Source organism: Ceratotherium simum, chromosome X (genome assembly GCF_057802395.1).
Source record: "Ceratotherium simum simum isolate JZ-2026a chromosome X, ASM5780239v1, whole genome shotgun sequence".
In the NCBI taxonomy this organism is placed as follows: Eukaryota; Metazoa; Chordata; class Mammalia; order Perissodactyla; family Rhinocerotidae; genus Ceratotherium; species Ceratotherium simum.
Genome location: NC_141940.1, coordinates 36945836 through 36972110, shown reverse-complemented (window position 1 = coordinate 36972110; position 26275 = coordinate 36945836). Strand labels below are relative to the sequence as shown.

Below are 26275 nucleotides of genomic sequence, written 5' to 3'. Positions count from 1 at the left end.
AAATGATAGCAGAGAAAATCTTGGAACTCCAGGAATAAAGAAAGAGAAACAGGAGTAGTAAACATAAAAGACTATTTTCCTCCTCTTAAGTTCTTTAAAATATGTATGGCTGCTAAAAAAGCAAAAATTATAACACTGTCTGGTGGAGTTTTTAATGTATTTAGATAAAATATCTGTGAAAAATTTAGAAGATTAGGTGGGGAGGGTGAGGTGGTTATAAAACTTCACTTCTTAAAAATTTATTTACAGTAAAATTCAGTTGTTTTTTGAAAAATGCATACAGTCGGGTAACCAACATGGCAATCAAGATACAGAGTAGTTCCAAAGTAATGAACATAATCATTACTGCCAAAAGTTTCCTCAGGCCACTTTGTATGCCTTTCCTCTCTCCCCTCCCCACCTCCCCAGGCAACCAATGACAAGATTTATGTCACTATAGAGTAATTTGCATTTTCGAGATTTTATATGAATGGAATCAGGCAGGATGCACCTTTTTTTTCTGGCTCCTTTCACTCAGCATAATTATTTTGAGATTCGTTCATGTTGTTATCAAATACATTTTGGTACGTATTAGTGCATTGGATTCCTTTTGAGAAGACTAATTCTATCGACACATTATATACATGCCTAAGTAAGTACATGTGTGCGTGCCTGAGTTAGAGAGGTAAAGATTCTGAGAGAAACATTTGGTATGAGAAACATTTAGGAGTCAAACAGACATGATTATCTAATAATTATGATATGATGATTGAATGAACAACCTTGATTAAGTTACTTAGCCTATCTCTTCCTTAATTTCCTTATCTTTGAAAAACAGGGGATAATGACAGCACTTGGCATGATTGTTATGGGCATTAAAAGGAGATCATGTATATAAAGCATTGATCATGGAGTCTGACACAGCAGGCTATCAAAAGGTGTTGGTTCCTTTTCTTTTCTACCTTTTTATTTGGGGAAAAAAGTCTCATCCTTAAAAAAAAAGTGCCAGCGTTTTTGAGCTTAATTGTAATATTATAGTGCCATCTGGTGACCATATAGAACCATTACACGACCTGTATTGGATACTTCATTTCTGACAAAGCTCTACCACACCTAAATCCCTATACTTAAGATGTCATCTCCGGTCTGTTCTGGGCTAGTGTTGCAGGGATGGGGAATGAAGGCTGTACTTAAGGACTCTTCTGCTGAGCTTGGAGACCCCTTCCCTGCCTAGGCATCTTTTCCTGTCAAGAGGCAGAGCTCAAGGAAAAAGGAGAGAAGTTTCATCCATAGCCTACCCTAAGATGGGCAGAGGGCAGATTGAGTGCGGAAGCAGGTGAGTGCAGTCTTCACTCCATTTGACTCTAAAGGTGATGCTGGGAGGGAAGAGTTAGTATTTTCTCCTGTTGGGAGGTCTGCCCTTGAAAGAACTGGCCACCGTAGCTTTGGCCTTGAGTCCAATCCCAGAGAAGTTTCAAAATTGTGTAACCCCAAATATCACCCAAATAGCCCTAAGTATGGAATAGAAGAGGGCCCGTCTCCATTTTCCCAACCACTTCTCCCACCTGGATAAAGGACTACACCAATGCAGCCAAGGCCTCTGCATCCATCAGACTTGTATCTGGGCTCAGTTTGCACAAAGTACCCCTACCCCCACCCCCAACCCCACCTCTAGCAGCTCTGAAAAGAGTCTCAACAGACGGCCGCTCTTGCCATCTCTCCTGTGCCATCAAATCCAGTCAAGACTGCGTAATTTCTTGAATGTGAACTTTATTGTGGTTTGGATTATGTAAGGCAGTGTGGTGAAGGCACTGCAGAAGTTACACAGACTGAAAAACATGGTAGGAAGTGAGCGAGTTAAAAAAAAAACAACCTGCAAAGTATTTTTTTAAATGAATGCGTGCTGGACTAGACTAAGTACTACAACTATGTTTTTTTTTTTTTCATCATTGCAGAAGCATTGAAATATTGTTGGAGATTGGGATGGGGGGTTAGGGAAGGCTTCATGGAGGAGGTGGCATTTATGCTGGGCCTTGAAGAAGGGGTAGAATGTGGATAGATGAGATGGAGGGAAGAACATTTCAGAATGACTGACTCTAGAGAAAATTCTGTAGAAGTACTGAAAAAACAAGAGGGCAAACAAACACCCCCAGGGAGTGAAGCTTCCCAACTGAGAGAAAAGCCTGAGGGGCCTGGGCTGACCCCAAGTCTCAAGCCCCCAGATGGGGTCTTCAGTACCAATGCTATTAGGAGGCACAGGACAACGGGCTTGTTTGTAAACCTAGCAGCAGCAGGAGGTTTCACATTGCAGTCAGGGGCCCCAAACTGGCTGTACTATGCCTGGATGGATTCTCTCATCCTTTTGGGGTGTGTGGTACTTATACGTCCTTCCTTTTGCCCACTGACTGCCTGAACGGTAGTTCGTGCGCGCCCATGTGCGCGTGTGTGAGTGTAGGTGTGTGTGGATGGGTGGGGGACCGAGGCTTTGTCTCCCACTGCAGCTTCTTCCACTTTTCCCTCTTGTGGCACACAGCTGGCTTCCATTGAACTGGAGCTCAGGCCCTTCCCACTGTCTAGGCCTCACTGAACTCCAGCTCTTGATTAAGCACCTAGGAAGCTTCCTCAACATGAAGGTAAAACCTACTGTGGGGGGTGACTTGGGTTAAGGCAGGACTACACTTTCCGGAGGTGGTGATGGTGGTGGTGATTGGCGGTGATGGTGGTGGAGGTGGTGGTGGTGGTAGTGGTAGCAGTGGCAGTAAGGGCTGGGGACTTATAAGCAGGCTCTGGCTTCTGGATAGAATGCTGCCAGGAAGTTCGTAGTGTTCAGTCAGGAGCTGGGGTGTCAGGCTAGACCAGCTTGGCCTTGGTCACCCCTCCTCCTTCCTCAACGTGCCCTACAGGGGACATATTTTGGCCACTTGAAAGCAGCAAAGATATCTGTAGGGTATCCAGGCTGTTGTTGTCCTGCTTGAATCTCACCCCCGGAAGCCCCAGAGATCTTTCCTCAACAAACATCTGTATGATCTCCAGATAGGACTGTCACCTCCCCCTGTCCAGCTGCTGGAGGTATATAGGTTATGTAGCTACTGATGCTACTTGGATCGGGAGGTATGGGGAACTTATCAGAAGAAAGGAAAAGTTAATTACTGTGAATTTCTTTCTTTCAAAAGATTATGAATCTTAGATAAGACCTGGCTTCTGACAGAAAATAAAAGGATGGAAAGCTCTGTCAGGATTCTTTGAAGCTGGAGATTTAGAGCTCAGTGAGATCATCGCTGGAAATAACCTTGAAGCTGATGTGGCCTTGCTTGACTTTGGCAGTGGGACCACCCTTCTTACGCAGGTACAGAGACTTCAGATCACGGCAGTCACTGGGGTCAGCATCCAGAGTAACCTGCCCCAAGAACTGATCACAGAATTTTCGGCTGTTCCAGACCTGGAGAGACCAGTCAAGAGAGTGAAGGTGAGCAACCCTCTGTGAGATTGGACTTTGCCCAGTGGCATCTAGAACCTAATACTAAGCTTGGAAAGGTCTGTTTTAAAACAAAGAGACTGTCTTTCCTGATACCTCTCTGGCTGAGGGGAAGCTACCTCAAAGAATATAGACAAAAACAAGCAGAGCCCAGGATCAACCTTGACCTATGAGGTGGCTACCTAAAGGCAGCTGGTCAGAAGCATTAAATCAGAAAAGCAGCCAAACTGTAGTGGTCCATCTTGACCTAGAAGGATGAGGGTCATCTGAACTGGCATATGCTTCCCTTCATGGGATTTTATAGTACGTGTGTTAACATGTACCTGAGAGCATGTGGGCTTCTTACCCCAATGAAATAAATGGAGGAGAGGATATTTAGGATGCAGATTAATAAGGAGGTCAGTGTCTGTGCCTGGTTGGAGGTGTCTTTGAGTACAAAATAAACAAACAAAAAACCAGGATAACTCTTGCTCTGTATCCTAGGACATATGTGAGGCACTTGGGATAATCTAGTATCTGGTCATGAATACGAGCCCCTCTGGGAGTCCCTGTTCACATTCTTACCTGCACTATAATAGGAATGTCAGTGGTCCTTCTGTAGAAAATGGCCTGGGTGTCAAAAATGGCATGAACAGTATTCTTTTGGACAGGAGAACGGACTTCCTCCTTTCCACACTTGATGACCAAATATGGGTTTACAGCTGGAACAAAGTGACATTTGTTTTTAACACAGTGATTGAAGTTCTCTTTCTAGATAGTCAAGAAACTGTCTCACTGTTCTGGGACTTGCAGCACAACACCTGGGTATCAGAATGACCTAGGACTCAACATATTTTTCCTGCTTCCCTTTTCTTTTCTATACTTTATATAGGAATATAAAAATGAATATTATGTAGGCCTTGCCCAAAGAAGTTTACATCCCGTTCTCTGGCATGGTTGACAGCCATCCTGACTTCTCTAGACTGAAAGTACCATTGGAGAGAATCATTTGTGATCATGCTTTCTAACCATAAATAAATGAATGAATAAAGGAATGAAATAAATGAAATAAATGCAATAAATGAAACAGAGTTTTGCTTTCCCAAACACCCCTGCAGTTCTTACTTTCATTGGCATACTTCTTCTCCAAGCCCTCAGCGCTGTGAACAGTGATCTGGGTAACCACCTTTGGATAGCCACGAGCCAGGTTCCAGCAGGACATCTTGGGCATATCCAGAGTCAGTTCCCTGGAACATCAAAAAGAAGACACATCATTGATGATGAACGCCCTTTGATGACGAGATAGGCTTGCCAAAGCAGACATTGTTGCTGAAAAGCATGAAAAGCTGAGTGACCTAGCCCATTCCTCCTCAGACATAGCTTATATTTTACGAGCATGTTTTCCTTTCCTCTTGCTTTAAGGACCAGCAGATAAAGATCAGAGTAGGCAAGGCTGGGGTGAAAAGGTAGCTTTGGTGACCCAGCTCTCAGAACATAATAGAGGAGCAGTGAGGAGTGCCAGCTGTTTAATAGAAGAGAGAGTCAGCTAGAAAACAGAAGATAAAAAATAAGTGGAAAAATTTAGGCTATAGGCCTGTTCCCCTTAAATGGCAGCTCAGAGCTCTGAAACTCAGACGTCCACTGGGGAATTTTTTGTAACCCTGCTTTGAGAAATATTTCTACCACCACCATTTCAACGAAGTCTGACTTGAACAAGTTGTCCCTTTGAGTGTCTACATAGGGGGAGAAGGGTCAAAGGGATTAGGATTGGAGGCAAAGCAGAGGATAGGAGTTTGTGGGGCTGGCCAAAGAAACTGAACCTGAGCTGGACAGGCACTTCAGAGAAGATTCTCAGGAGAAACTCGCTGGTGCGGCCATGTTGGAACATGGTTGGGACAAGCACATAGTTGCCCTTCTTCAGGTACTTGCTCAGAAACACGGTGCGGGTGTCAATATAGGTGGAAGTCCCAGCACGTTCTTGGATGTAGAGGTGGTGGAGGCGGAATTTGCGGTTCACCTCCACCTGCAAATGAAATAGAATGAAATGCTCCATTCTGCTCAAATCATAGTTTTTATGTTGGAAGATCCTAGGTCCTCAGCTTTCTTTATCCCTGGACCTTTCTTAATTCCCCTAACCCTAAGCCATCCTAACTTTAACTTCATTTGCCATCATTCTCTCTGCTCCAAATCTCCATTCTTACCTTGAAGAGCTCAAAACCAATGATGTAATTGTCAGGTCTTCCCATGCGGCGGTAAGTACGCAGGTCCTTCTGCTGTAGTGACATGATGACCTTGTGCCCATCCTCAGGCACAGTGAAGATGTACTAAGGGAAAGAGGCCACCAAGGAGCTTAGTTAGCACTTCCATTTCAGATGAGCTAACTCAAATTTCAGGGAAGAAAACTCTACATTGGGAGGCAGAGACTTGGGTTATTTTCTGGACTTTGCCATTGACCACACAATGAGGCCTTGGAAAATTCATTGACTTCCTGAGTGTAGATCATAATACTTGCTTCTTCCTATGGCATTCAGCGTGTGTTGTGACAACTTTATGCCTAGGCCTTTGATGCCAAAGAGGTATGCTTTGTTTTAATAAGTTTTTGGAAGAACCTTGGATTTTTTTTTATTATTGCCCTCTTGTTTTTAAAAGCTGTACATAGAAAACTTCCAGAAACCATAAAGACAGAAAGCATTCTTATTTGACTTAATCTGACACTGCAGCATCCCCCTGGGCTAGCCTCCCATGGCCAGCCCAGATGTGTGGCTTGTGGAGCGGCTGGATCCACTTCCTTGGAGAATTGATGCTTTGCTACCACCATTTTAGGGAAGCTGCAGGCCTCTGCTTGAGACTTTCCAAACATCATCTGGGGAATCATGATGCAATTGGGAAGTAAAACTAAGGCATCAGATTCTTCTCTCTGCCTCTATCTCTCTCTCTGTTTCTATGTTTCTCTCCTCCCCGCCATCTCCTTCTCCCTCTCCCTTTAGCAACAAACAAAAAATGGATGCAGACTCATAGGCTCACAAGGCCCCCAAGGGTCAATCCTGTGCAGACATTTAACAGTGAAGCCAAAAGGGTCATTTCCCCAGCTTGGTATATGTGCCTGAGACTTGAAACATTTCCAGGGTTGTAAATGGGGGTGAGGTGGGGGTAATAGGAGCTTTCTTTTCTTTAGGGACAATTAAGATGGAAGGGATGGGGAAAAAGTATGAGTTAAGTAAATCACCCCACAACCTTAGCATCCTCCAAAATGCCTGGCCAATGAGGGCCATGGAAAGAAAAGATACACCCATATAAGGCTGCAATACAGTCATAATTCTTGTCTCCTGTGGGTTAGCTTATCAGCACATTTGGGGATAAAACCATCAAGGTTAGTTAGTATAGATTCAGGCTTTGGATGTTTGGATTTTTTGCTTTGGGGTATTCCTGGGCTTGACCCCTAATGTGTCATCTGGAATAGCATTGTAATGGGAGGTGGACGAGATGGGGTCATTGACAAGTGAATCAAATCCTGGGAAAAGGGGGTTCTAGATAAGAAAAGAGAGATATCATGATGGAGTTCAGAAGAATCACTTGCATGAGAAAGAGGATACATATAGTAAATGTGAACCTAAGAGGACAGAACAGAAATGAAAAAGAATTGAGAAAGCATCTGGGAGCAGATTCTTTCTCTCCAATATGGGACCATCATAAGGAAGTAGGGAATGTCAAACAGCCATACCAAACAATATGGCCAGGAGTGAGGCAGCCAGGAGAGGTGGCTCGGATTTGATAATATTGCCAAGGTACATCTCTGCAAAGAAACACAGTATGCCATGCTTTACAAGCATCTGAGCCAATCCCTAGGCATCTTGGTTGATGAATATTACACAATAGCTGCAAATGGAAGAACTGATGTCAAAGAAATACTCCAAGGTGAGACCTGGGTTTCTATTGCCTTGATAACCTGAAGGGAAAGAAAAATAATTGATTCAAACCTGGGGATTCTGCAGGAAGGTATCTCGGTTGTTATAGCAGCCTCCTGAACGGTTCATCAGCGGATCATCATCCACAGTCCAGCATCCTACCACTGATTCCAGTTCCTTGCGGCCAAAAATAGGGTTGTTCACATTGCGGCAGACATTCAGTTCATGAAAGTTGCGGCAAAAGTCCTCCAGGCTCATCCTGAATGGAAGAAGGGCAGGAAAGAAATGAAGATGGCACTTAATACCTACCCCTGTAGTTCCATGTAGAAGCCTCAATTTCCTTAGCACAGAAAACCTCTCCTCACCAAAACTCTCCATCATCAGACATAACAAGCCCCAGGTTCTTGCGATCTGCTGCAGTCAGTTGCTGCCACTCTTCAGAACTAAAGGCAAAAAAAGAACAAACGGATAAGCTGTTATATTTGCCATTGACTTCCTATAGTGAGCAGGGTGCCAAAGGAACAAAATGTATGAGGATTGGGCCTGCTTTATCTCACCTCCAGCTGGGTCACAGACCCTATGCCTGACAAGAACCCACAAATGCCACTGAGCATTGACAGCCCTCTAGCTGTCTGGAGGCATGGGTTTGGAAGAACTATAGGGTTTGGGGGATGTAGCAGTCAAAGTGGAATGCCACTCACATTTCACTCCAGGGGCCACTCCATTCCTGTCTTCCCAAGGGGTTCCTCAGTCGAACCATATACAATTTCTCAGTGCTGAAGACTTCCACAAGTCTCTCTCCAAGACGGATCTTGCGAATATCAGTCATGGTGTAGGTATGGCCCTTCAGTAGACCCCAATCAGTTTCAACTTCTTGTTCCTCCTGATTAGGAGACTGAGAGCAAAGAAAGATACATAAGGGCAAAAGAATTGGGAGACCCAGGCCTGACTCCTCTTCTTCCTTGACTGGTTTACCCTAGTATGGTTGAAGCTAGTTCTCCCTATGCAGATGGAAATTTGATCCTGACACCTAACTTGACACAAAGCAAGTGAAGGAAAGGAAGTAAAGAGTTTAATGTAACAACTCACTTAAACAATTCAGATTCAAACTACCCACAGTAGTATACTGATATGAACGGCATTAAAATTTGTGGTGCTGGTTTATTCCTTGAGCAAACAGCTATAACCTCCACATTCAGGAGCAGAGGCAGGAGGAATAATTTAGCAGGGGCTATTTACATCAGCTTGTATGCTGTGTCCCCCCACCCCCCACCTCAGTGGGATGACTGGTACAAAAGGATAAAATGATAAAGCTCCTCAGCCTCTGTGCCAAGGCTTAATGTGCATTGTTACCTTTCTGAGTTCCATAATGGTTTTTCATGGATCTCCGGAGTGAGGGTGATGTTCCCTACTAAATTTTGTAGTCTCCTCTGCCAGAAGTGAGCAAAGAGTGGTTGTTTTTGGTGAATACAAACCTCAATGGAGCAACAGATCAGACCTCCTTTGGTAAATGTTTTGTACAGTTCTCCAAAGAGCTTGTACTTCTCCTCAACAAGCTCCGTGTATCTTCCCTTCTGCATGTCTACAGTTTCAGCCAAGGTGCCAGTGAAGTCCACGATGATATCAGTGGTGGTCAAACCATCAAGGGCCTCATAACAGCCAAGCAGCCTGGGGGCAAATATGCAAGGTTATCTTTGTAAAATTATTTTTCCAGGCCAAGGACATCATGTTCCCAAAATTTAAACAGTTCTTGCCCAACCAGCCTTTACCAGATGGCTTTTCTCTTAGATATTAAATGAGAGATATTTTGAGATTATATTCAGAAATTTCTAGGCTTAGGCTACATCGATCAAGGATAGTCCATGTGAGAACTTCTTTCTATAAGTAGATGTTAGACAAGGAGAAAATTTGAGGCCATAATGCCATGTGATCTGCAGATTAGCAGCAGGAAGGGGCACCTAGGAGCAGATAGGGGTTTAATGAAAACCAGAACAGCTGATTTCTCTCTCATATAGAATTTCGAAGAGCCAGTCCCAGGCCCAAAGCAATGCCTTGGATCTGACTGAGATCCTACCCAATTTAAACTCTGGGGCTGGGCTGGGAAAGAATGAGCTCCCAAGGACAAATGTTGCCTTCCTTTTCTCATGTACCCGGACCACTAACTAGTCAACCCCCCTCCTTACTTTGCATAAGCTTTTTCCAATAAAGCATTCCAAAACTCATTCATGGAGGTGGAGAAGGAGAAAACCAGATCTCCATTGATGGTGGGCAGCAAGTCATCAATCACCACCTCGGTCCATTCTCCAAAATGCCAGAAGCGGAAGCGAAATATCCCAGCATATTTATCTAATTTTCGAGGGTCCCATTCCTGTTCCTTATGGTTGGGAATTGTCTGGAAATATAAGAACATTCAACCAACTCTTATTCACGTGACCATATCCAAATATTGAAATTACAGTTGACTTCCAGAAAATCCATGTGGCAATAGGAAGCATAGCATATACACCTGGTTTGGGTCTAGATTGGGAAGTCCTAGGTAGGGCATTTTCCCCCCAAAACTTCTGCCTCCTCAGTTCAGTTTTGCTGAGAATACAATTACCATGCCTGCCCTGAGTATACACAGGGTAACTGGGGGCAGCCAGTTAGGAGTAAAATTATTACCTACAGATAATCTATAAACTTGACCATGAGAATTTGTCTATACAAACATATTCATGGTTGAATGTTTAACCACATAAACAAGGTATCTTAAAAAGCAAAATCAATCAAAACACAAGGCCCCTGTGGCTTAAGTTTTTATAAGTCCATCTTAGAGATTTCATGTAGATTCTATAGAATATAGATTTTATTCACAACTTGAATAAAATTACTTTTAGGAAATTCTCATTTTTATATTACAATTACACATTAATCTTTCAAAAATCATTTTTCTGAAGAAAATGCTCTAACTTTGTCCCAAGCAAAGTCAACACTTCATTGTCTTGAACTCTATCTAAATGCCAAAAGAATTTTTGTACTCTTAATAATTTATTAGAATCTTTTTAAGGACCTATTTCCATCTTTCTCACCTTGTCTGTTATTCACATCTGTTAGTGACTTCCTGGCCCCTACCGGCTTTCTACTCCAGCAGGTACAGAGAACACAAGCAGGCAGAGCTGTAGAGCCAAAGCACTGCAAGTGACAAAAGATCAACTAGTATGTGTGACAAGGCAAATAGAGGAAAACGTTAATAGTAGAATCTAGGTGAATATATGGATGTTCACTGTAAAACTCTCCCAACTTTTCTATATTTGTAAAAATTCTCATAATAAAATGGAAGGAAGACACCAGTTAATACCTCTGCCTTCAGGAAAGAAATTACCTAAGAAAATTATGAGCTGACTTTTCCTAAAGTTGTTAAAGAAGAAAAGAAGGTAGAATTTGAGTGAGGTCCTGCGGGAGAGGGAATACCTTTGTCCAGTGAGACTCCTGAACAGCCAAACAGGAAAATGCAGAGACCATTGGCTTGTGCCCCAGTCTCCCTTGGATCAGCTGGTGGCTGCTAATGTTGCCCACAATCAGACGGGGGTCATCACAGATGTCCTGTGGATACAATAATTGGTCATAAGAATTTCTGGGAAGAATTTCCAAGAAGTCACTGTGAGCTGAGCTAAGCAGGACAGACTTCATAGAGGAGGTGGGGTTGAAAGATGAGTAGGACTTCCATAGATGGGATAAAGGGAAAGTTGGGGGGTTGTGAGGAAAAACACAAAGCAGTAGATCATCTAGCCACAGGAAAAGGATCATGTGGAGAAGTGGCAGGAGAAATGGAAGAAGGGAATGCAATGAGACAGGATGAGATGTGCTGATGGGGGCCCTCAGACATAGCTGTCATTGGGGTTTGGAAGAGTTTTCACCACAGCAGTGAGATTTTAAAAAGGAGGACTAGGAACTAGCACATTACATTCTGATCCTTCTTGTCAGGATGAGATTTTCTGAAGCACTTGTGTTTGGAAGGGTGATTACATTTAAGAGACGAGGCCTGAAGGAGGTGAACATTAATGCTTCTCCCTTTCTAGGAAGATGAATTAGGAGACCTTATACATGAAGCCTTTTCCTAACATAAAGCAAAGGCAAGAGTAGTCTCCATGGCAACTAGGTTTTTCCACAGCATTGTATGAATATAGATGGCAGCAGCACTAATAGCAAGTGGTAGTAGACCACTCACAGGAGCACTTCAACAGACACTCTTCCCACAGTGGATGTTCTGAAGGAACATGGTCAGAGTGGGGGCAGTATTTGTTTGGGGTGTATGTGTGTGTCTTCTTCCAACATATCATTAGCTGTGCCATTCCCACTGCGAGTAGAAAAATGAGACCCAAATAATGCAATTATAACAAAATATGATGAGGGCACATTGGAGGCATTTTCAAAGTATAATCAGTGCCCAGAGGAAGGATCCCCAAAGTTTCCCTGGTGGTAGACAGAATAGATTGAATAGCAGTGATAACATTTCAGTTGAAGCCGTAGGAATGATTAGAATTAGGCAGCTGGACAAAGGAGGCATAACAGGTAGAGAGACAGGCATAGACAAAGGCATAGCTGCATACATGACACCATATAATTGAAGACATGATTGTGTGACTCAGAGTATTAGCACTTGCAGAGTTCAAAGGCAGGAAATACCAATGAAGTCCTGAGTAGACGGAGAAAGCCTCGTGGAGGAGGCCATTTGCCGGTACCTTGACATTCTGCTTACCCAGCAGAAATAAATCCTTGTCTCAAATGGAAAGAAAATCTAGACATATATCCTTTTAAAAATTATTAAATAGAGACAGCTATATTTCTCTGGTTCTCAAACCTCTTTTTTTTTTTTAATGGACATAATTCTCCTTGATGAAGGGTCTGGTCTACCGAATGAAACATTCCATACATTCTTTAAAAGCCAAAATAACTCTGGAAAGGAATAGGCATTCTGGGCAGGGACAAGTCCAAACTGAAGATTAATTGGCATCACTCTGCCAAAAGGAGAGGGTTAGGTGGGTTGTCAGCTTTTGATTTTCTGGTCTTTTTTTTAAGATGCATATCTGGTGTCTCATCATTACTTTTTTGTCTTAGGAGAAGACTTCTATCTTATTAAATATTTTTTTATGGGTTGGGAGCTGCCTGTTTTTTAATTTATTAAACATAAATCAGGTGTGTTGGATGAATTAGCTCCTGATATTCTTTCTCTTCTTATCGTCTTTTTGCCCTTCATAAGATGAAGTTCAACACAGTTTTTCCTCTCTGAGTCAGGTGTTACCATTTCGCTCGGAAAAAGATGTAAAGTTATACAATGACTTCTTGGACTTAGACAATGAATATAATAGTTTTCTAGCATGGAAAATCAATGAAGTGAACATTGATATGTGAAAAAGTATGCTTTTAGATTATTAAGGCAAATTATTTGCTGGTTTTATGTAGAGTTATTAGTGGTTGGGGTTAGATTAAAGTGTCTTGAATTTCTACGAGGCTTTCATTTCACAGCATGGATCTAGGCTTAGCCAAAACTTTTGGCATGTCAACTTCTATTTAAGACATAAAGGGTCACATAAATGAGCAAAGACATGTAAATAGAACTCAAATTGAGGAACTGGCAATTATTCTCCTGTAGACCTAAGCTGAATGTGGTTATTATACATTATGTGTATGTGTGTGTGCATGTAAAGCTGTGTGTAATCATGGTAGAATATAAATTTAGGCAAAAAAATCTCCCTTCTTTTCAATTTCCTCTTATAAACTGGCCCATGTCCCAGTTTTATTTCACCAGTCTTCATACATGATGGATGGCTACTTAACAATGGATTTTAAACATGGTAAGTTAACAGTCCTTAGACTGTTAAAGCTGGAAGGAATTTTAGAGACTATTTAGTCAACCTGTTTATTTTACAAATGAGGAAACAGGCTCAGAGAAGGGCAGTAACTTGCCCCTTCCATCATCGAGCTAATTAGAGAGGACCTAGGGTTGAAGTTTTAGATTCTTCATAACCACATATAGTTAGAGAAGGAAATTCAAGACCTCACCCGGTCCATCCCTTTGCATTTAGGTTTATTAATGACCATCACATAAAGGGTAATATTGTGAAGCTCTCCAGGGATAGAGATACAACTACCTCTCTCAGTCATGCATCCCAGTGTTTTATGCCTACTTGCTTAACACTCACCTAAAGGCTCTCCATTGTTCTGGAAGATTTGCTTAAGTCATGTCTTTGCTTTTAGTTCTAGGCTAAATATTACCAATAGGCCTTAATCTCCTCAATTCAATCCACTAAATGTGAATCAATCTCTTATTTATGTCAGCATCATGATGTGAAACATGGGAGAAGATATTAAGCCACATCTTCCACCTCTTTAAGGAAGTGAAAGACTAGAAAGCAGCTAAAGAGGTAGAAAGGGTAAAGGGTAATGAGCCAATGCAAATTTAACAGCCAAACGGACTTTTTGGTGACAAATTTGAAAATAATGAAATAGCTGTTTACTGACTTTTCCCCTTGTTTTAGACAACTGGGGTCTTCCCGTTGGAGGTAAGGAAGTAAGGCTGGAGAAATTTTTCTGTGGCTCAAAGTTGAGATGCAGAATGCAGATGGGACATTTCAGCATGAGCTCTGCTAGAGTGGTGGGGAGCAGAGTTGGAGGAGAGGTCACAGCTAACATATTCACATATTTGGGTGGCTTGGGAGGGAGGGAGATGCTGAGCCCCTAATGGCTCCCAGCTGTGTTGGCACAGTTGACGTGATCCTTGAACTGGGCTGTTTATCAAGGGAAAATAATTTCTTAGGGGGAAACACACACAACTAGGAAGTCGAGCACCAAGAGTAAAGCCAGGAATAGTCCCCGCATGCCCCCATCCCCAAGCCAAAGGCTTCTACAAGAAAAGCAGCTTCTCTAAGAAATATGTTCTCTTAGCTGATCATTGAGGGACCCTCCCATTGTCCTCACCTCATGTCCCTTCCCAGAGACCTCTGGAGGGGGGGAGGGAGACATACAATTACAAGACTTGGATTCCCGCACACGTCACTCTATGTAGCTCCCTTTGCACCTACCATATTCACATCTTTAGCAATTTTCTTTTTACACAGGTGAAATTTGCTGACAATAAACATTGAAGTCCAGGGTAAACCTCAAGAACCACAGTAAAATGAAAGGCTGCCTAGAAAACCAGCAGCCAGAAGAGTGGAGACATTTTCCAAAGTGCTACGTGCAGTCTTGCAGTACTAGGGGGATGGGGGCGTGGACACCTACAAGTGAGGCCAGCCCTGCAGTAGGTACATTGTGACTAAGACCAGGGCTCTAAATAGTCCCAGAAGGCTGAGGGCTACCACTCAGGACCTGAGGGTTTTGTGAGCTAGTCCAAGTAGCCATTATCTTATCCTTAGAAAATTGAACCATCTCCAGGCAGGGCATTTATAGGTGGACTTGAGCTCAGGGACCAATGTTGGACTAGCCTCTCAAGGAGTCTGCTTTACTTGCTGGGGAGTTTTACTTCTGCATGAAAATTTTGTCATAAGTAAAACATTCTCTTCCTTCCTAACTCCTTCAAGGAAAGCTCAATATGGAGCCTGGGAATAAGATCTTAAGCCCAACTTCCACCTCCAACCTAGACAATCAAGTCACTATGTAATTATCTTCTTATTTGAACCTTCAGACTTCTGCTAGGAGACTCCAGGTATAAATCTCAAACTACTTTATTGGGGAGAATTTATATATCCATGCAATGGAATACTGTTCAGCAATAAAAAGGAATAAACTAATACATGTTACAACATGGATGACCCTTGAAAACATTATGCTAAGCAAAAGAAGCCAATTACTTTTATGATTCTATTTTAAGTGAAATGTCCAGAATAGGCAAATCTAGATGGAAACCAAAAGTAGATTAGTGGTTGCCTGTGACTGGGGAGAGGAGGGGTTTACTCACTGCAAATGTGTGCAAGGGATCTTATTGGGATGATGCAACTGAACTAGAACTGGACTGTGGTAATGTTTGCACGACTCTGTAAATTTACTAAAAATCGTTGCATCATACACTTAAAACAGGTGAATTTTATGGGATATAAAACTGGACTTTGATAAAGCTGTTAAAATGCAGAATTTATAATAAATAGGAGAGATGGAGAGAAAGAGAATGGGCCTATTCAACTGTCTTCAACTGTGTCAACAATGGAAAACACTTAGGACTACTCAGGTTGGGGGATATGATCTCTGGAAAGAAAAAAGAAATTTATAAACAGTCTAGGCCAAAACTACTATACAGAGGTGTCACACATTCAGATGGCAGCTGGAAATTTCTATTAGCACAAAGAGAGAAGTGTTTCCTCCTTTATTGTTCCCTCACATGCAATCAATCACCAAGGCCGGTATATTCTGCTTCTAATGTCTCCTTTCATCAACCTTTCCCTTCCTTTCCTACCTCCTTTGCTTTAATCCAGAACCTCATCACCCTCCTCCCACCCAGTATAGTGAAATGGCCTCCGGAGAGGATATTCCCTAGTGGAAGACCTGGGCAAGGGCAATGGTAGTGAAGGCTGAACTCAAAACTCCACCAGGAGAGCTGACAGAAGATCTTGTGCAGGTGCCCTTGCTTCTCTCACAGCTGGCTGTGCAAATCCCCATGAGGGCTTGCTCCATTTTAGTCAGGGATTAGATGAGTCTGACTCTAAGACACTATTGTAGCTGGGTATGAGTCAGACAGGAAAAAAGCCAGAGGCGGGTAGGAGGGGAGGGTGGCTGGAGGAAACTGGAGAAGAGATTTTCTATGGGAATTTGGCAGCCAGATTTCAGCCTAAAAACCCTACCTGCAGCCATAATCACACTGTAACTCAGTATAACTCAGCATAACTTAGAATTTACTAAGACTATGTATTGAAGCCCCAGGAGGACAGGAAAGTCCAGAAGTACATGTCTCAGGCAATATACCTCTGTACCCAGGAAGCTAGGACAGTAGCTGAGGCCACTAGACCACTGGAGGAGTTAAGGAGAAAGATTTTCTTTTGGAGGGTATGGGTGGATGAGCTGGCACTGAACAATTGCAAAATGCTCTGATAATCCCTGTCTATCTAAAGTGGCTCCTTAGGATACAGCAAGGAAGTGGCAAGCGGGAAGAAGGGGAACTCAACCCTCCCCTGGGATGGTGAGGGCTTGATTGGACTCAGTTGGTTCAACTAGCAGTGGGCTTTACAGGCATGGAGGCTTATAAAGGCAGAAGTTTACTACACGGGAGAGGAAAGAGACAGAAAATATCAGATTAATCATGCTTCTTCCATATTAGAGACTTCGGAAAATAGCCCTGGTTGAGTTTGAGGCTATGTGGCATGCCAAGGGACAAAATGTCTGTAAGCTTCCCTGCAAACCAGGATCTCAACCTTGCCAATGAGGCGGGTGAGGCCAATGACCCATCTGGTCTTCCTGAGCCAATTCAGAGAGGCCCAGGGCTGTCTCTCGGCTTTCCTGATGGGAGGCCAGAGAACTTTGACGTGGTTCTTGACCACAGGCTTGGCCTCCACTCTGGCTGGAAAGGAATCCACAGCTTTTTGAGGAGACTCAGATGGTGGTCCAGAACCTTGTTGTTCCCTCACTTCCCACAAGAGGCCCCTTCCCCAACCACTCCAATCTGTGATGATCTCCCCCTTCTTCAAATCCTACATGATTTACTATCTGCATGCCTGAAAACAGCATTTCTTATATCAGGCGTTAATTTGTTGTTTAACTCTCCAATAGCTCAATATCCATCTCTCCAACTAGAATGGGAGTGCCTTACCCCAGGCTGTGTCTGTAAATTGCACAGAGGCTGGCATAGAGTAGGTGCTCAATAAATGTTTCTCAAGTGACTCTCTCTTGGGGCTCAATTAAGACTAAGCTCATAGTATGCTCTCAAAAGGGCTAGTATGGATCAATTAATGGATGCACAGCATCAACACAGTGAGAAGGAATGTGAGAACTGACTGGAGAGAAGCTACCTATTTAGCAAAAGAAGAGACACAAACAACTCCATCTCCTTGAAATAACAGCATGGTAGAGTGAAAATCAATGTGGGCTTTTGAGTCAAACCTGGATTCAAATCCAAGCTTGTTGGCAGTATGACTCTGGGCAAATTCTTACTTTCTCTCTGAGACTCAGTTTCCTCATCAATAAAATAGACATGGTATCTACCTTTATTTCTTAAGCCAGGAAAAAAGAATTACATCGAAGTACTTTTTAAGATACCTACCTTGCTAAGCCGTGGCAGATAAGGATGAAATGAAAAAATGTACAGAAAATCTAAACACGGTATCTGGACCCATAGTAGGCATGCCATACATGCTGATTCCTTTTTCTACCCATCCCCATTCACCCTCTCTTTCTGGCATTACCTCACACTGAAAGGGGTATTGCTTGTCTCAAAGGCAAGATGGAATATTGCCATGGTTATTAAGTTTTTTCTTTCCCTGTTAATCCACCTAGGATTCAATCCACAGAATTTGGAAGATGAAGGCAACGACAAAGGACTGAGCCAAGACAGAGGAGGAAGGATGTGTCAAAAGACCGGTCAGTACAGGAAGCACTGTCGGCTTGGTTCACATCTGGGGAATGGCTTCATGTTGCTATTTTGCCGCCCATCGGATCTCATCCCATCTCCTCCAGGACCTCACCCCCATCAATCATTCCTTCTCTCTTCTGTGTCCTCAACTGCTTATTCTTTACTGTTTACTTCTTAGCTTATAAATATGTTTAAGTCTGTTCTATTTTTAAAGACACTCCTCAGAAAACCTCCCTGAATTTCCTGCCTCCTTTTCTGCTACTTCTGCCCTATTAATCTCCTTTTTTTCATATCCAAACATCAAAAAAGAATGGTGCCCCTCATTAGCACCATCCATTCACGTGAGTGGCTCCCAGACAACATATCTCTATTTTCTCCATGCATTTCTGAAAAACAAAAACAAAAACACAACTTACCTCTCTGCATACGGAATTAGTGGCTAGTGAATTCTGCTCATGTTTCCCAGATTTTTATTGCAGGTCAGTGATCTGCAGGGATGTCAACAACTGGAGGCACAGAAAGTCAGGAGGACAGTAATCTTCCTTCTGATGGAGAGGACTTCTCCAAGTCTCACACTCTCAATAGCTATCATACTTGATGGGCAAAAACTGAGACATGTCCTTTGAGTCACATAGAAAACAAGAGCCTTGAAGTGACCAATGTATCTTGGCACCACCTGGTGGCAACCTACATAAACTGAAGTAGCTCTTGTAAGAACTCCATTTAGGAGTTTACGCTGTGGAAATTGCAACGTGATAGCTTGCTTATTGAAGAAGGCAAACCTTGAGTTGCTGACTGAAGTGGTTCCATAATAGTGCACAAAAAGGTACATCATTAAATAGGATCAGAAAGTCTTCAGGATATTGTGAAGGTCCAGGAATTTGCATTTCATAACAGCCCTTTATGGCCTATATACCTAGTCACCCACTATGGGAAAGAACCCAGGTAGAACATGCCTTCTATCCAGTTATACCCCTTAGATATAGCAAGGTTGCAATTTATTCTCCAGATTCCAACTTCTTTCATTTTACACATTGAGCTCCCACTCATTTGGGGCTTATGAAGGGGTCCTGAAACTTGCTTTAGAGATACAATATACAGATGATCTACAGAGAATTCTAGCAACTATTAGTGGGTGGTGAAAGAGCTACAATTCTACTTGGAGCCCACTTTGCTAATTGTGGGAGGATACAGGTGATGGTATCCAAAAAGTAGCAAAGAAGCCTCCCTCTCCCAATGTAAATTCTATCTTGTCCCTGTAGAGTTCACTTCATTTATGCTCACCATATAAGGAGTTTTTCTACTCACTGGTCTGAGGTTATCTTGAAGTTGCTGTGATAGGTAACTCGGTAAAGAGACAAGAGTACAGTTGCTTTAGGAGTTACCATATTTACTCAAATGAACTTTCAAAAGAACACAAGCATGGTATATCTCTTTTTTGTTCTTTTTAAATTACTAGATCTGACAATTTGACTAAAATTCAAGATTCCTCAAGCTAGAGCCAGAAGCACAGATCCATAAAAGTTCCCATTTTAGAATTGTCTCCTAAATTGGTCTACACGCAGTAGGCTGTGTAACTGAAATAGTGAACCAAGTAGAGTTATGATGAAAGAGATGGAGAGAGAGAGAAAGTGAAAAAAGAAAGTTACCTGGGGACGTTTCCACACCACCTTTCCGGGAAGCAGTCGGTTGTAGAAAAGTGAATCATTCTCAGGCAAAAATGTTGGATCACAGAAAAGTCTACCATCTTTGATGCATTCCTGCTTCAGTTCCTGGTACTTCTGGTTTTTGAAGAGCTTCAGAGGAGGGCCCATAGTGTCGAACTATGTGTAGAATGAGAAAAATTGTTGTTATTGGAGGAAGAAGTTCTCAAGTCTTTTAAAGATTGCCTGAGATTAGACAACCAGTAGTCATCCCAATGACCTTTTCCGGAAGCTAGGCACTTCAAGTTTGGCTTTAAAGGAAAAGTCACCATTTTCAGGGAAAGAAGGGTCCAGGCTCTGCAACTTATTAGTTTGGAGCTTTGAATAAGGCACCTAAACCATTTCAAGGCCTCAGTTTCTTCATCTGCCAAATGGGGTACTGTGGGCCTTAACAATCTTATTGGAAAAATAGATAATAAATGATTGCTATTTAAACATGAGTCATTATAATTTAAAGGGCAATCTTCCATTTTACACTGGCATGGAGAAGTTGAAGGCAAAGAACAATTCTAAATTTGAAGATAAAGGGAAATATATCGCTTTACTATATTCAGAATAAGTTGATGCCCTAAAGGGCCACACACTTTGTGCTTGAGGGAAAAGCAGCCACTTTCACTTCTAACAAGCCCTTTTACACAATTCCTTCCTTTTTATCATTAAAGAGATTTGCATTTTCATTACTGGCCAGGAAGGCTAATGCAAGAAACAGAGCTCAGCAGATGGCCTCCAAAGACAAGGAAAGATAGAAAGATTGTATGTGTCTTTCTTCTTCAAAGTCTAATGTGTAATCATTTGCCTATGATAACATGCAGACTCTGAAATTCAATTACACTAATTTGGTGGACTATAGATTTTTATCCCATGGCAATACACTGTTGCTTTCTTTTCTTTAAAAAAAAAATCTCACATGGCTAAATAGAGAATTAATAAAGTGGCTCTTCAGGCAATGTCTATCAGAGTACCCCACACTCAAATGCCCCTAACAACTGGTTTTTATGAGGATAATTTGAAAGGAAAATTTGATTTTAAATAGCTTTAGGGTGATAATAGGGTTTTCAATGCCTTTGCTTGATTCACAAAGATAGATTTGTAATGATTTTAATGATCTTCTCATGACATTCAGTGGTAAATAAGAGGGACGTTGTGAAATTTACATGGCACCAATTATTTCAAAAATATGTTTTAAGGATAACTGTGACTACTTTCTATGATTATATAAGGGTTGAAACAAAAAATCTGACTAAAGTCAGATTATCTGCTAAAAAACAGATGACATTGGAAAAAAAAAAAGGCTAATTAGCACTTTAAAGAGTATCTGTAGGGAACACAGCTCAAAACCCAGTTAGCGAAGAGTCAGTTGCTATTTTATAGAAAGTGTAATATTAATAAGACCTCTCTACTATCTTATTTCATGTCCTTTCAGTATTACACTGAAGTGCTTTCATGGTAAAGAAGTCTCCCCATTTGAAAACCATAAAAAATTTTAATTCAACGTTATTTGCAACTTCCAATATGTGTAAACAAACTTATCCTTTCTCTGAATGCGAGAAATAAGAAGCTGAAAATAGCCATAGTTTTTCCATAGCCATATTTATTGACAATTGTTTTTCAAATTAAGGCTACAGGACACTGAAAAATACCAAAATGCCTTTGGTCGTCAGATTTAAGTCTGTTCACGTGTTTTAAATATTAAAGCGTATTTCATTGTATTTGAAGGCATGGAGGGTATCAGTAATAATTTTCCGTTAAGCAGCATCAGAGCCAAGCTGAATGTATGCCCAGGCTTCTTTCTGGAACCTGTTACAAATGGACCCCAATTTTCACGTGTGCTCAAAACTTATAACAAACACTACCAAGCCTCTTACTTTCCCTGGAAAGTTTGGTAGTTTGCCAGAGGCTGGGGACTGTAAATGGGGGATAGTCTGCGGCAATTAGGATGTTTAGTTTGCCAGAACCTCCTAGTCCCTGAACATTTTGAATAAATGAGTATTTCCTGTTCTCAGAAAGGCCCTCTGCGCCCACCCCCCCACCCCCCACCCCACCCCCGTCAGTCTCTCCTGTTACCTAGTCAAATGGCGAGGCAGGCAGTAGCCTCGAAAGGGAATCCCTGTTATATAAAGAGGGCTTGTCTACAGACAGAAGCAGCATGGACTGAAAAGAAAATCAGGTTTGATTTTAAAAACCGGTATGATCCCTGGGGCCAGCCCAGTGGCATAGTGGTTAAGTTCACACACTCCGCTTTGGGGTGGTCGGGGGTTTGCAGGTTCGGATCCCGGGTGCGGACCTACGCACCGCTCATCAAGCCATGCTGTGGCGGCATCCCATATACAAAATAGAGGAAAATAGACACAGGTGTTAGCTCAGGGCCAATCTTCCTCACCAACAACAACAACAAAAAAACCAAACAGTATGATCCCAGTGGACTCTGCCAGAGGCAAAATGTACAGCCGGTATGGATAGGTAAAGTCTTTTGGGTGAGAGCACCTGCATTTTGGGGGCCCACAGTAAACAAGGAATAACAGGTTATCAGCCTGAACTTTAACAGGCTTTCATTAGAGTACAATTGTAGTCCCAAGTCCCGTCTGACTTGCAGAGTAGAGTTGAGCCCCATTTCTGACTAGGTAACAGAAGAACTGTGTTCCGTTTGCTGTGATCTTGGTTTCTTTGTGCCTCAGTTTTCTCATCAGAGGAGTGGGATTATCTATCCTGCCCTCCTTACAATGTGGCTATACCTAATGAGATGGTTAGTGTAAAAGTATTTTGAATAAGTAGAAAGGGCTCCATAAATGCAAGATATACATTATAAGCCCTCTCATTGCCTGGCACAGAGCTGGGCACACAACCATGGTTCAGAAAATATTTGTTGAATCCATGAATGTCTTACGTAGAAATTTAATGTTTGTGTAGCAATTTATTGTTTGGAATGTACGTTTCAGTTCATGTTCTCTTCATGGCAGCTATGTTTAGTAGATATTATCTGTGCCCTTCATTTTGTATCCGCAGAAATGGTAGCTCAGAGAAGGGGAAGCTAGAAACTGGCAGAGCTGAATCAAACCCAGGTCTGTGTAATGCCAGATTTAGTGTGCAGCTTTCCATCACATCACACTGCTTCTTCTGGTCACTGCTTTCTTACTGAAGGGATTTTTTTTTTTTTTTTTTTTTTAGCACAAATGAGGAAAACCCTCCAAAGCAAACATGATACCTAACTTTGAGGCATTCTGCCTAGAATTTATTGCCATGGTGGATATTGAAAAAGTTCTTTATTTCCATGATTTGATGATCATGGGAGAATTCAAACCCTTCACATCCAAGGGTTCATCAGTTAAGTTTCAGAAAACTTTTGGAAACCTAGAAATTTGTAAGTTGGGTTTGTCGTAAACAACTTGCCCTGTCAGAGCATAGGAGAGTGAAGAAGGGCATGTTTCTTCTTTACTATCTTACTGCACCCAACTGTGAAGACGACAGAGCCCTTAGGTTAAAGACCACATATTAGGAAAGTCGGTAAACAGAATCAAAGCTAGGGCTTTAAGTATCAACCAAAAAGAGCCTCTAGCTAACAAAGGGAACGTGCACATCTAAGAAGAGGGACCCTGTGTCCTGAGGGCTAGTATCATGGGTGGTTGGGTGAAGTAGAGTGTGGGGTTTTGCAGTACTCTTAAGCAGTACAATTTGAATGGGGACCCACACCTAGAGATAGACGAAGGCAAGTGGGAGGGGTGGATCCAGAGTGTGGAAAGTTGAGAACTGCCAGGGGAAGTTGAAGGAGCCTGCCCTGTAGAACACAAGGCTCCAGTTAGGAGAGGGAGCTTTTGCTACTCACTGGACTGGAAAGCTTGGGAAGCTGGACAAACTCTTAAGAGGAAAAGCACTTGTTCTTTACCTGTGGGTCAGCCTTAGAGTAGAAACCAGATTGTGCTCTAAAAAGTGAAATCTGCCTTGGTTTATTAAAGAGAATTATTGTCTGATAGAGGAAATCCAATCTGCGGTTTACAAACCGCATTTGATTGGGGTGTGTGGGAGAGAAGGGAGGGCATTTAAGGGGGAGAGAGGGAGAGAGCATGGCTCTGGGGGTGCTGTCCCTGGCTAGTTTCTCCTTTTCCCCACTTTCCCCCTTGTGCTGCACTTGGGGAAAAATCAGAGGTGAAAGCAATTACGAGCTTGCAGAGCAAACGGAATACAGAAGACCTAACTCTGCTCTGGCATGAAGTAGGGGCCACTTTAACCACAATAAGCAGTCCCTATCCTCACACCTGGCCGTAATGTGGTGAGAGAAATGGGGCTTGGAGAGGGAGAAGTCATAAAAATTCAGCACCCACATGTTACACAGAGAATAGTGCTTTTCATGTCTAGACACATAGCCCACATCTATGGGTACTACCTGCCAGGGAATATATGGCTGTTCAGATTCAAATTCTTGGCCAAATATTCTGGAGTCTGAAAGGGACCATAAAACTCCTCTGATCCAGCCTTACATAGGCGACATCTACTCTGACCAGAGAGAAGACCCTGTTCAAAGAAAAAAAGAGCTCACAATTTCTTTTAATTCCATTGTTGAAGAACTCAATCAAAAAATAAAAAGCAATTCAGAATCATAAAAAGAGCACAGGTAGTCAAGAGATCCAGGATCAAGTCACAAATACCACCATTTAGTGTAGATAACATCTCTGTCCCTCAGTTTCTCCATCAGCACAATGCAATTTGATGGCTGCCCTGTACACCTCGGGGTATTCTTGGGGAGATCTAATGAAATTAAGTATGTGTACATACTTTTTAACTGTTAAGGATAAGACCAGTGTAGAGCAGTAGTATTAGGAAATGCTTGTTTTTAGCAAATTAAATCCTTTTTGTCCTTAGTGGAAAATGAGAAGATTTGATCACATGCTTTAAATAAGACACTCACCGACATTTAAAAGACCAATATAAAATGGCCCCTCCGCCATTCAGTACCTCCTCTCTTTTCCACCTCTCCTTTTTGGCTGACTTGCCTCACTACCCGTTTTTTCCCTCTTGGATGAATAAGCCCATACTATAAGTCTAATTTTACAGCCTTGCGAGAATCTAATTCCAATTTTTATAGAATGTTATGCTGGAAAGACTCTTAGAAATCACTTAGCCCAGCTCCTTGCTTTTACAGGAAAGTGAAGGGACTTGTCCAAGGTTACATAGTTGGTGACAGAGCTGGCAGTAAAACCCGAACCTCCTGACTCTTTTCACCACAATTTAAGAAAAGTGGGGGGGGGGGGGGCGGCACGCAAACTCTAAACCTCAAGACATTGCTTTTGAAAATTCTCATTGTCCTCTTCTTACAAGAATGCACTTAAGAGTTTTGTTTTTGAATTGCAAGCTGTCAGAAGGCAAGATGATTTCAAATCAAGGCTAATCAAAGAAACACTGATTTGGGGTCACAAAGGGGCTTTTTCTGCTTTTAATTTAGGAACTGAAAACTCCCAAGGATACAGAAAGCTGCTTTTTAACCTATTCCTGACTGCACAAGTGTTTAGACTTTTCTCTAGCCTGCTAGGGACTCTAAGGATAAATAAAGAATGCTATTCACATCCAAAGTATTCCCACACACGCACGCGTGTGCACACAAACTGCTAGGGGAAAAAAAGAGTTAATTAGCAGTCCTCCAAAGAATCGTTTTTAAAATTTTCTCAGACTATAAAATATTCTTAATTTCACAACAAAGATTAGCAAATGAGACATTAGCTGTATTTCAATAAAACATTAACACAAATCAAGATGCTTTATCCTGGAGCCCAGAATGACTTTCAGGACCGCAGAATTCGTTTAATTTTCCTATGTGCTTCTCACCAAATTTCCAGCTCCAAACCCTCAGAACCAATTTTCAATCGCAATGCTCCAATACTTTTTCTGCCCTCCCCCAGCCCTCTCTGGTCAGGTAGCTCGGTGAAACCCCTAGAACACAAGTAACAGTGTAGTGGGGGCAGGGGGATAGAGCCCCAGCTGCAAATCAAAGTTTAAACTAAAGCAAGAATCAGAGAAGAACAAAACCAGGCTGGCCAGGAGCTGAAAATGAAATAGCCAAGATCAACCTGTCGCCGGAGCAGGAGGACCCCCCCCCCCAGCTGTGCAGACAGGACAGCCAACTGCCACTCCCTCCTGTGCAACAGTGCACAGCCCATGCACCCCACTTCCAGGGCTTAAAGGCCTTTTGTACACAGTGTAGCTCCAAGATTTTGCCTGCATTTCAATAATTTGCCCACAGCTGTAGATCAACAGATGCCAGAATGAAACTCAGACAGTCAGCCTGGGGTTCTCCCTCTCACATCCCCTTCCCAGGTTTGTCCTTCCTTACCAAGGATTTTGGGTAACAGGAGACAAACTTTAAAAAGCCTGACCAGATATCACCAGAAAAATCTCATTGCCAGACAACCATAATCACCCCCCACACACCCAAAAATCAGCAATAAAGAATTCCATTAGTTTTGAAGTTTCCAAACTGCTATTACATACACACATTCAATCCAGACAAACCATAAAATTATAGCTACGGAGTTTGATTAACTATAAAGTTCAAATTTCTTCACCTCTTTTAGACTAGAAGTGATCCAGCAAATAAAATTCCAGGGTAAGTTTGCAAATGCGCTGTCTACTCACCTGAGTTATCCCAGGAGCCTTGCTGCTGCTGCTGCCGCTGCTGCTGCCGCTCTTGGCCAGGTAACCCCTACAAAGTCTG

The 26275-nt window shown here is 42.3% G+C and overlaps 1 protein-coding gene across 1 annotated transcript; it reads right to left on the bottom strand.

Annotated features, from left to right (window-relative positions):
- Nucleotides 1–1729: 1729 nt before the first annotated feature.
- Nucleotides 1730–26275, bottom strand: CAPN6 (calpain 6). The gene is made up of 13 exons (XM_004440494.3): nt 26197–26275; nt 19522–19695; nt 10789–10920; nt 9522–9730; nt 8814–9006; nt 8040–8233; nt 7704–7781; nt 7411–7597; nt 5635–5757; nt 5254–5456; nt 4559–4680; nt 4019–4155; nt 1730–3418 (listed from the first exon to the last, which is right to left on the bottom strand). The coding sequence occupies exons 2-13, from the start codon at nt 19684–19686 to the stop codon at nt 3236–3238; spliced, it is 1926 nt and encodes a 641-aa protein (XP_004440551.2). The 5' UTR covers nt 19687–19695; nt 26197–26275; the 3' UTR covers nt 1730–3235.

What these genes read in the sequence shown, in the direction of transcription:
- CAPN6 (XM_004440494.3), bottom strand. Translation starts at nt 19,686, where the DNA reads ATGGGCCCTCCTCTGAAGCTCTTCAAAAACCAGAAGTACCAGGAACTG. An exon ending in TTGGAAAAAGCTTATGCAAA is followed by an intron (nt 9,007 to 9,521) that starts GTAAGGAGGGGG and finishes ATTTGCCCCCAG; the next exon opens with GCTGCTTGGCTGTTATGAGG. An exon ending in TGATCTGTTGCTCCATTGAG is followed by an intron (nt 8,234 to 8,813) that starts GTTTGTATTCAC and finishes CTTTGCTCTCAG; the next exon opens with TCTCCTAATCAGGAGGAACA.